The 11993-nt window shown below is 30.1% G+C and overlaps 2 protein-coding genes across 2 annotated transcripts; both read left to right on the top strand.

Annotated features, from left to right (window-relative positions):
- Positions 1-4701: 4701 nt before the first annotated feature.
- Positions 4702-9696, top strand: LOC145750084 (uncharacterized). The gene is made up of 5 exons (XM_082566021.1): positions 4702-6682; positions 6857-6956; positions 7063-8122; positions 8474-8630; positions 8957-9696. Exons 1-5 carry the CDS (start codon positions 6561-6563, stop codon positions 9219-9221), a joined length of 1704 nt encoding a protein of 567 aa, XP_082422147.1. The 5' UTR covers positions 4702-6560; the 3' UTR covers positions 9222-9696.
- A 4-nt stretch (positions 9697-9700) lies between these two features.
- Positions 9701-11866, top strand: LOC145750085 (uncharacterized). The gene is made up of 3 exons (XM_082566022.1): positions 9701-9809; positions 9956-10143; positions 10646-11866. The coding sequence occupies exons 1-3, from the start codon at positions 9793-9795 to the stop codon at positions 11239-11241; spliced, it is 801 nt and encodes a 266-aa protein (XP_082422148.1). The 5' UTR covers positions 9701-9792; the 3' UTR covers positions 11242-11866.
- Positions 11867-11993: the final 127 nt, after the last annotated feature.

Raw genomic sequence — 11993 nt, forward strand, 5'->3', positions numbered from 1 at the left:
ACTATTCGCCCTTGAGCCCGGCGTTTACGGATAGCTCATACGCGTCACAATATCACCCCTACCCAATACAAAATGTAAAAAAACAACTATATTTAAACACACCTTTTTATGTTGTTATAAATGGTAATGTTTATACAATAAAATATAAAATTGTTTATTATAATCATCTGTTTTTTTAACTAATGGAATATACTTTTTTTTTTATTAAAAAAATTGTTATTAGTGTATTTTTAAAAAAAAACAGAAACATTCAATCATTTAACCCCTAGCTATGTTTAACAAACATATTTTTTTACATGTCAGTAAAAAAAATTGTTTTGTGTAGGTATAAAATACAATACAAAGATATTTGATCTTCTTTGTTCGAGTAAATATAAGAAACCATTGACGTACATAGTCAGACAACGTATTCAGTAAATGTTGTTAACAACATTAAGATAAATGAGTTGTGAAACTAACCTTTTATTATTTTTAAAGCAAATAAAAACAGGAACAAAAGGTGATATGACATCAACTTTACCGACCTACAGTAGTGAATAAAATTTCAATACCTTTGGTTTCAATAAAAGGGACTGAGGTACATTTAAGATTACTAATACGTACTTGTTGACGCGGCAACGTTAGACGAGATAGGGTTATATGGATATAAAAGTAACCAGACAAAGTTATATTGCATAAAGTTGTTACATTTTTGTTAAAAAATGTTATGACAATAGAATTTTAAATAGTATAAAAAAACGGCTAATTAATTAAAATTTTATTAAAAACTGAAATTTAAACAGGTAATTTAGATAATATGTTACTGGGAATTATTTTTAAAAAGGTAGGTTAACAAAGTACAAATCCGTTTGTTATACAAGATAAATTTTCAGTTTTAAAAAATGGAGAACATTACATTTTTAAAGTACTACTTTAAATTTGTTGTACTTAGGCCAGAATACGATATTACTAAACAATTCCTACAAAATGAAAAAGACTTACAAAATAAAATGTTTAAAGACATTTTAAAAGAAACTAAACTGTTAAAGGATAGCGTCAGCGAAGTAGATTACGAATTATTTGTTTTATCAGTTGAAAGCGAAATTGCAACAAATCTTCAAAAAATGTGCGACATTAATGGAAAAGAAAAACAACCAAAAGAATCTGCAAAATTGCTTCACGAACTTGGTTTACTTTATTCGGGAAAACTTTGTGAAAAAAGTTTAAAGCGTAATATAAATGCATTTGATCTTTTTATCCCTTGGGGTAACGTTGTTACACTCAAACCAGAATACGAAACTGCAAAACAGCACTTAGAAAAGAATGCATTTATAAAAAAAAAGCAATCAGCACCCTTAAAAAATTTAATTCACATATTCGGCGCAACTTCCTGGCCTGAAAGTCCTGAAAAAATCAAATTGATACGATGTGCAGGTTTACTAAATGCAGCCATCGTCAGAAACCCTGAAAACGTTAAAAAAATAAAACAAGATCTTAAAAAATTCTGCTTTCAATTATTACAAACTGCTAATGCATCAAATACTAAAGTAAACTTGTTTGCAGTTGCAAATTGTATTAAGAATAATTTAACTAAGATAAGAGACAACGTTATACAAAAGTTGAATAAATTTGAACGCGTTCCATTAGAAATATCTAATGAGGACTTTGTTAAACTAAAAAAACTTGAAATCGAAAAGGTTATTAGTTTGCAAAATGAAATCACCGACAATTACAAAAGACTAATGTGTCAACTTAGTGAACTTTGTATAGAAATCATGGGTGAACCACCTTGTAAATATGCTTTGGTTGGACTTGGGTCACTTGTCCGAAAAGAAATTACTCCTTACTCTGATTTCGAAAATATCATTGTTTTAGAGGAAGGAATTCAACATTTAGAAAGTTATGAAACAACAAAGGAGTACTTTAGATGGTTTGCTGTGATTTTTCAAGTTGTATTAATTAACTTGGGAGAAACAATTATACCTTGTTTAGATATACCGTGTTTAAATGGATCAAAATCCAGTTTCAAGTTTTATGATGCTATTACACCACGTGGGGTTTCATCTGATGGGATGGTGCCTTATGCTTGTAAATCTCCTCTTGGAAGACAGTTCGAAACAGAAAATAAACCGTTTAAACTTGAACTTATTCAACCAGTTAGCATAATGGCAAGTTATGTTAACGAAGATGCAGACTTAAAGAATGGATATCATTTAGCCGATATGTTAATGACGACATGTTTTGTTGCCGGCGATCAGGATATTCACGATGATTTTCAAGAAAATGTATTAAAAAGGAATCCTGATAACAACTTTATCAAATCGACAGTACAAAGGGAAGTGGAAAAAAATACGTTCAATTTTTCTATAGATAAAGAAGTTGGGCATCCAAGAAGAAACTTGACAACAAACATTAAACGAATGTTATATCGTTCGTCAACTTTGTTTATCTCAGCTTTGGGAAAACTCAACGGAATCTTAGACCCTAGTTGCTTCGACATTTTGGATACTCTATTTCAACAAAATAAAATATTGGAAATGGATTGTTTAAATCTTAAGTTTGCTGTTGCAGTTGCTTGCGAATCCAGATTAAAAGTTTATAGTAAGAAAAGAAAACAAGATGATTATGTTGCATATTCTAAAGATTTTGATGAAATTCTACAGATATGTGATATAAGGCTCATTGTAGAATACTTGGCGATCGTGAATATTTTACAATTAAACATATTATCTGACCATCAACGTTATTGGTTTGACCACTTGGACATTTTCGAGGGATTTAAACTACTTGAATTATACCAACTAGCACAAGATTGGATATCTACGCAACAAGAAACGATGGATAAATCAACACAATATTGTTTTCTTGGGGTTTGTAAGTTAAATCTTGGCAATCACGAAGGAGCAATAAAAGACTTAGAATATGCATTAGAACTAAACTTATTTCCATCTTTTAGAAAATTTGAAATGTATCACCTATGTATCTTAAGCTTAGGAACAAGTAAGCGTGCTTTATATAAAGGTGAAGAAGAAAATCCCGAAAATAAAAACTGTTATGAATTTGAATTTAAAAAAGGAGTTACTGTATTCCTGCCTTTAGTAGTAGCAAAACCAAACATGGAAGATGAAGATATAGCATTATATGCATGTTCTACAAATGTAGTTAATTATACGAGAAAAGATTTTTCAGATATTTTCGGTTCAATTTTAAAGTCATTTAATCTTTTTGCATATACGACTGATGTGTTATTTAAACAAAATGAAATAACGTCGTTTTCCTTGTTATCACAAATTATGAAAATAATACCTGATGAATTTATTTGTAAAGAAGGTAAAGATCCAGTTAATTTAATGCAAGTTCCACTGTTAAAAGTAATTAATACATGGAACGAAGACCTTTTATCATTTTGTTCCCCAGTAAAGGGCAAAGTGGACTTTAAGGATGTACTTACTAGCATTGCTAAAACAATGATGGGTCAAGGGTTTGATTTTATATCAAACCCTGTGTTACCAAGAGAAGTGTTAAAAAGAGAGAAGGAAAAGCCTAAAACTGTTAAGTTAAGCGAACTTAAAAAAGAATTGTTTCAAACACGTGTAATAACGACACATCGTTTGATTTGTTTGGACTTACTCAAAGAGGATAAATATCAAAAACTAATGTTAGAATTATTTTGTTCACTACAAAAAGACAATGATTTCGAACATTTTAATAAAATTGTAGACGCTCAATATCCAACATATGAATCATTTTTGAAACGCTTAAAAAGTATTATAGCAAACTTGTTAACAGAAAAGATCCCTCCTTGCTGATCCACGCGAACAACTTTTACAAGTGTAAAACCAGCTGTACACAACATGTCTCTTTTTTTCAGCATTTTGTTTAGTTAAAATAACCACCACAAGCCTAATTCCCCGTTTTAATTAAGGTTACAAATTTAAATAAATATACGGGTAGTACTAAAATACGGGATACGAAAGGTTGCGGGGTGCGGGAAAAAATGTAAACGTCAACAAAAAAACGCTGAATGCGGAAAAGGACGGGATTTTTATACCCTTCCCCAATCTTCCCTTGCACTTTATAGTCGTTTTAGCATCATTCTATTTATTCCTATGCCTTTAACACCAATCCCGCATTGTCTCTAAGAACTTGAGGTAAATACTGCATTTATTCCACATTAAAGTACAAAAATGCCGTTCCATCCCGCATTCTGCGAATTTTTATTAACGTTTACATACGGCCCCGCACTATCCAGCATCCCGTACTTTAGTATAGTCCTAAATATACACAAGTTTATCATAATTTTTAAGGCTAAGAATTTTATTTGTTTATTTGCAACAATATTTTTAACCTACCTTTTTTGTTTTTTTTGAATTATGTTAATATGAACATTTTTGTGTTTTATAAGGTTGTGATTAAAACCTAAAAAAGTTCACCTGTTTTGTTTTTACATTTTTGCCTTTATATGTATATGAATTAAGTTTTATTCTTGTTTAGTTTTTGTTTTTACTTACAATAACAATTTAAACACTATATTGTCCTTGTGGTGTGATTTTAAATTTTATTTTGTTGGTAAAATTTATTATATTGCTAAAATAATAAACATTTTTTTTTAAATTACAACAGATACTGGAAAAATACAAAAGTTTCTAAATACAGAACAAAGGCTAAGAACGACAAACTTTTAACAATGATGTTGTATTATGTTACAACCTTCCACACACCTGGCAATTGCTCGGGTTTAATTAAAAAACTTTGTTTTTTAAAGATCAAATTACTAAGTTGCCATGACATCAGATAAATAAAGAAAAAAACATTGTAAATGATTAAACCTGGGTAAATTTACGCAAACTAGGTTTAAATATTAAACAACAAAATTCACATAATCTTGTTAGTTATTAAAAATAATGGCATAGAATTTAAAAAAATAAAATTTTGCCCTTCAAGAAAACGCGATTAAAATAGCCTTTTTTTGTTGGAACAATTCTAGGTATTTAAAACAAAAGTAATTGAAAGTCTCTATTAAGCGAGTCGCGTTTAAAAACAACATCTTAAACAACGACATTAACAATGTTGCTGTATCATATTACATTACATACCATCTGGAGTCTATTAGAAATAGATCGTCCTTGAATGTAATGACGTCATAAAGTACCGATTTACAACACTTGTTATATAACGGAATGCTATAGGCGGCACGACGTCTGCGCAAACTTAAAAAAAAACCTTAAAACCTATTCGATAAAGAGTGTAATAACCGTATTTAGTTCTGAACAGCAAGGCTAAAAAGTCATTCAAACTTTCCAAACACCAAACATAACCTAGTGGCGTCGATTCGCGAGCCGAAAGGTTTCGGGTCCAACCCTTTTTGTTATTTGCCTTTGCGCCCAGTGTCTACAGATAGACCAAACACGCCTTAATACCTCACTCTAACCCAAATAACATAAACCCTGTTAAGGTAGTATAGAAAAAATTATATTATAATAAATAAACAAACTTCTAAAACAATTAAATTGTGTACTATTAAAATTTAAACTACGAAATGCCGCTATATTATGTTCGTTGGTTAAAAGAGGAAAACTCGTAATATTTTATATTATCTAAAAACGCAGCTGTTTCGCCATTCTGTTTTTTTTTTCTATAACAATGTTGTTTGTACAGAGTTGAACTGGAAAGGGTTACAATACATAATGAGTTGGTATTTTTGACAGTTCACATTCTTTTAAGATATTCATTTTTGTTACGTCAGTGAAAATTAATATCCTGTAATTAAACAAAAGATTTCGAAGCGTTGCGATGTGTATTTGGTTGTCAATAAATATATCGAATATCTTTTATTTTATTCTCGTATGTATCACCATAGTAACATGGGTTCCAATTCGGTTTTGGTTCCCAATTTTAAGCGAGTTCCCTTTTTTTAAATTAAAAAAAATGTAATTCTGTCGTATTAACATGACATCACCGTTACGGTTTAGTAATAGATACTCTTCGACGTACATAAATTGTAGGCGAGGTAAAAAGAGTTATTTGAACAAACGCATAAATATAAAATCAATCACTAACGTAAAGTTATAATAAACATTGTATTGGTAATGTGGTTTTCTTATTTTAAATATTGAATAACTTACAATAGAACATCTTGTTTGAATGCAATAAAGACAAGACTTTATCACAACAAAATATTCTGTTCCAAATCAACATGAAAAATAAACATATTTTTGTAAATGTTAAAACTTGTGTTAATGTTCAAATAAAGAAATGCGGTTCATGCATGTAAAATGTTGCTTTATTTTATTAATTGTGGTGCAGTCGAAGTTGTATTTTAACTTAAATTGTTGACCTTATATTTATTATCTATGCTTGGACGACTAAAATTTTAAGTTCTTTGTAAATAAGAAGTCTTTAAAAATGCATTGCGATAAACAGAACACTAAGGCAAGCTAAGCAATTTGTTATCAATAGTTTCATGTAAAACATCTAATCAGATCACAAGATAAAAGGAGTATATTAAACTTTTACTATATAACTATTTAACCCAGAACAATACATATTTTTAAGTTACGAAACTTTTATTAACAGGCGTCATGGGGACATCTAGTAACAGTAAATCAGTGTTTTTTATTAACCAAAATACTGAGTTCGATTCTGTTATCGATTTAGGGGATATTTCAGGACCGATTTTAAAGCAAAAATATTGCAAATCAAGGTAACAAGTAATTTAATTTTTTTTCTACTACAATTTAGATAGTTTTAGTTAAAAATATTAGTTGAAGGCTCTCCTAATAAAACACAATTCTAAAAATGCTGTTGTTTTATGAAATATTATAGTTTAACTTAAGTATTTGCCCAAGATCTCAGGTATTTTTTTATTATTTTTCAGGTATATTAAAGTCTTAGCAATTATTCTTGCATTATTATTTCTACTTGTTATCGGAGTTATTGTGTGTACGAAGTTTGTTAGTGCAACGCCCAAAACCTCGGTAAAATTTGGTTTATTTAATTCGATTAAACTAATAAAGGCAATAAATTAACACAGGTTTTTATGTAACTGATTTTTTTCACAGATATTACTTAATTTTTTTGTAGGGGCAAGTCAGCAATACAAAAAACCAATCCTCTACTCCTTTACCCAGCTATACAAATAGTTCAAAAACCCACAATTTGGATTTTAAAAATCACCCAAGCAACAACAAAAATAATACACCTGGTGATATAGACAACAATAATAAAAACAACAACATTAGCTACAAGCGCAAGACTAACAAAAACGTCAGAGAATACAGCTACAACAGCAACTTTCTCGACTACAATGATGATAATATTACGACAATTGATCTTCTAAATGTTAAGATTCACGTAAACAAGATTTTCAAAGAAAATCAAATTTTGATGGAAAATTTACAAAACAATCTAACTTTTGCCAACAGTAAAATTGAACTTTTCGAAAAAGTTATCAAAAATCTAACGAACAAAATTGAATTAATGGGAAACAACTTGAACAAAAATATATTTAAATTACAGAAGAACTTCACTAACAAAATTGCTAAAGTTACATCAAAAATTGGCGAAAATTTTACTTCAATTTTGGGCTTGTTTAGACGTGAATTTATTAACTCAGTAAACACATCTCAAACCATAACCAACCAGCAGATTGGTAACATTAAACAAACCTTTATTGAAAAAATGGAAAAGTTTCAAAACAGTACATTATCGAAAATCCTAAAAATCAACAACAACTTTAAAGAAATGAATAATACAACTAACTTTTGGAATGAAAAAAATCAACTGGAGCTTGCCTCTGAACATAACAAAACTATTGACCAAATGTTTATTTCAATGCGCCAGGATTTTTTAAACTTTCAACTCAACAAAACTAAAGAAATTTTTAACATTCTAAATAGCTTTAATATCAGCAAAATAATAAACCTGATCTCCCCACAAATTCATGGTTTAATCAATCAAGAATTGGAGGCAAGAAAAAACGAATTCCTAAATATCTCAGCTTTTTTTACAAACCAAAAAATCATAGATGACAGAATCAAATATCGTTTAAACCATTTACAAAGAGAAAGTTCGCTACAAACTCCGTTAAAGAAAATTGTCAACCTAGAAACAACGATAAATTCACTGTCCAAGAAACTAGATGGTAATATTACATTTTAATAGTTTTTGTTGTTTTTCATGGTTAAAATATTGCATTTATTGTCATTCCGATCACTGTGGCACTTTAGAACGATTAAAGTGCTAATCATGTGTGTAAAATATAAATTGGCTTCAACTTTTCTTGTATTTAGTAATAACGCATTATACACGACGTAAAAAAAATTAACATAACAATGATACAGAACAACCGGTTCTTAATTGCGTTACATGTGATTAAGCACAATAATTATGTAAGCACAACTTAACCATAATGCTAATGTAAAGCACAAGTTGAATTAAGTGGCTAAAACAGCAATACCCTACTATACATTAAGCCTAAATATTTTGTGTTCAGGTAAAGCAGATTCTGGCTGGTTTCAAGCGACAAACGGCAACGCTTACTATGTAACAAATATACCGCGACAATCTTGGTTTGATGCTAAAAACGACTGTGCTCAAAGGGGAGCTCATTTAGCTTGTTTTGGACTGCGAAGCAACACAGCTTATACAGGGTAAACATATGTTGTATATTTAAATGTGCAAAGGGAGGGAAAATGAACAAATTAAGTGGGTATTTCCAACACAGAGCTTCTTATAAGCCAACTTGTTTCCTAATGCAAATAAAACTTTTTTTAAATTTAATACATTTTTAAATTAATGAATATTTGGTTTTAGTGACTATGCCATAATATACTTTAAAATTCTGCAAACATTATTATTTTAGGCGAATATAGCCTACATTTTTTAAACCTAATTTAAATTTAATAATTGTTGAATTTATAAACATTTTATTAGAAAGATAACACAAACACTTTAATAATATATAATATTTTGATAGGTATATATACCAGAACTTAATAAAACCAACTGGTAAGTCTGTATGGATAGGACTTCATGATTTTATAACAGAAGGCGACTGGCAATGGCTAGATGGCGTTAAACTACAGAAATCAAATGCAAAATGGGCACTTGGGCAACCTAACAACTATAAAGATGGCCAGGATTGTGCCCTAATGACCCTCTCTAATGGAAAATGGAATGATTTAAGTTGTAATGATAAAAGCAATGCATACCCAGCGTTATGCGAAAAAGTTAACGCCTAAACCTATTTTGTGTATAATTCTGTTTACAAATAAAACTGTATTAATATAGAACTAGTCACATGTTGTAAAAATCATTACGTTTTGTTGTAAACACTTTGGACAATACCAACATATACAATACTCTGTTTATTATTGATTATTAATGGATATTAAATAATAGACTTCCTTGTGTATAAAAATAAAACATGAAGTCGTTACTTCCTGCATAATAAGTTGGATGTAAAAAAATTACAAAACACTGACAAAATATATAAATTATGCTTACTTGTTTTTATGCTATTTTTCTGTGTGGTGTATTTTTTGTTTACTACTGTAAAATATTTGCAAAGAAATAAATTTGAAGATGTCAAGACAAATCTTGGTGATTTTTCTTGTATTTTTATTAACCAAAACTACAGGTAAAAATGGTTTATTAATTTATTTGTTGTTAGAAATTAAAATTGTCTAAATAATTAATGAGAATATTGCTTTAGGGGCAATTCTTGAGCATATTTGTGAAGGGAATTCAACTATTCTTGAATGTAAGAATGGACAAGTTATACAAATAGAAGACGCTTTCTATGGGAGAAATATGAAAGGAAATTCAATGTTAGTTATAACTTAAACTGTAAACTAACTAAAAATTAAAACAAATGTAAATACACTACGCAAACTCATCTATTAAGAATTTTAAACTGTAAAAGAATAAAGCTAAATAATATCAAAACTCTACACTAAATTATTATTTAATTAAGATGCTGTCCAAAAACTCCAAAGTGTAACAGAGACAACTGTAAAGCACAAAGCTCAATAGAAATTATTTCGAAGAGTTGCAATTGTAATAAAGCCTGTTCTATATTGGCGGACAATTCTATCTTTGAAGATCCCTGCGTAAATATATATAAATATGTTCAAGTGGAATACAATTGCGCAGACCCATGTGGTAAGTTAGTACTTTTAAATGCCTAAATTCTACATTTATATAACATATAATTTTCATATAATAAATTGTTTTACATTTTTGTACATTTTCTTCGTGACTTTTTTTGTAAAGAATAATAAATTTTAAATTAAAACTACGTTCTATTGGACAACACTAAAGTACGGGATGCGGGATAATGCGGGACCGTATGTAAACGTTAACGAAAATTCGCGGAATGCGGGACGGAACGAAATTTTTGCACTTTTCTGCGGGATGATTGCTGTTTTAATCTAAAGGGCCAAGGGGTGATGCGGAATTGACTTTAGTGGTCAAAAAATGATGCGAAATTGAATATAAAGCACAAGGAAAGATTGGGGGAGGGTATAAAATGTCCGTCCTTTTCCGCATTCAGCGTTTTTTTGTTGACGTTTACATACGGCCTCGGTATTTCCCGCACCCCGCAACTTCCCGCATCCCGTATTTTAGTACCACCCGTTCTATTTTAACAAATTATTGATAACAGATCACTGCTTTTCCTGTACAACAACAAACACGGCAACAACTTCAACGACTTCGAAGAACTCCATAAATACAGCAGCTTCTAAAACTCGTCTTCCTTGGAAAATTATACTAGGAGTTTGTCTCCTTATAATTGGTATGCTAGTTCTAACTATCGTTATAATTAAGAAACGGCAGCACGACAACAACTCTGTAGAATACAAAAACATGAACCACGATTCCGAAAGAAAAAATTATAGTCAAAACAATCCTGAACAATCAGCAAATATAGCTCCTAAAACTACCTCCGTTCAAACAAAAGTCATGGTAAGCAATGGTAAAGTTCACGAAAATCCCCCTAATCGTAACCACGGTAATATTAATACTAGTGACGTCATTAGGGCTGCGAATTACGAAATGGTTGACAATATTTTATATAATGATGACGGCAATGCTAGTGACGTCACTAATGCTCCGAATTACGAAATGGTTGACAATATTTTATACAATGGTGACGACAACACTAGTGACGTCACTAATGCTCCGAATTACGAAATGGTTTACAATATTTTATACAATGATAACGCCAATACCAGTGACGTCAGACGTCAATACCAGTGACGTCACTAATGCTCCGAAATACAAAATGGTTGACAATATTTTATATAATGACGACGTCAATACCAGTGACGTCACTAATGCTCCGAAATACAAATTGGTTTACAATATTTTATACAATGATGACGTCACTACCAGTGACGTCACTAATGCTCCGAAATACAAATTGGTTTACAATATTTTATACAATGATGACGTCACTACCAGTGACGTCACTAATGCTTCAAAAAACGAAATTGTTGACAATATTTTATATAATGATGACGTCAATACTAGTGACGTCACTAATGCTTAGAAATACGAAATGGTTGACAATATTTTATACAATGATGAAGTCACTACCAGTGACGTCACTAATGCTTCAAAAAACGAAGTTGTTGACAATATTTTATATAATGATGACGTCAATACTAGTGACGTCACTAATGCTTAGAAATACGAAATGGTTGACATTGGTTGATATTTTATACAAAATGGTTGATATTTTATACAATGGTAACGTCACTACCAGTGATGTATATGTAAATAAAAAAATGAACAACAAACAAAAAAATTTTGTATTTAGATTTTTTGTATGCACAAAGTTGTAAAGAGTTTTAACTGTCGACCAAAATAAAAAACACAAGTTCCTTAAATGCGTTTTTTTTATATTTGTGTTTTTGGTGTTATGCGGAACTTTTACATGTATTTATAGTATAATATAATTTCGAAAGAATATTTCTCATATGGTGAAATATAACGAACATAACTTTTTT

This window comes from Corella eumyota, chromosome 4 (assembly GCF_963082875.1).
Source record: "Corella eumyota chromosome 4, kaCorEumy4.1, whole genome shotgun sequence".
NCBI lineage: Eukaryota > Metazoa > Chordata > Ascidiacea > Phlebobranchia > Corellidae > Corella > Corella eumyota.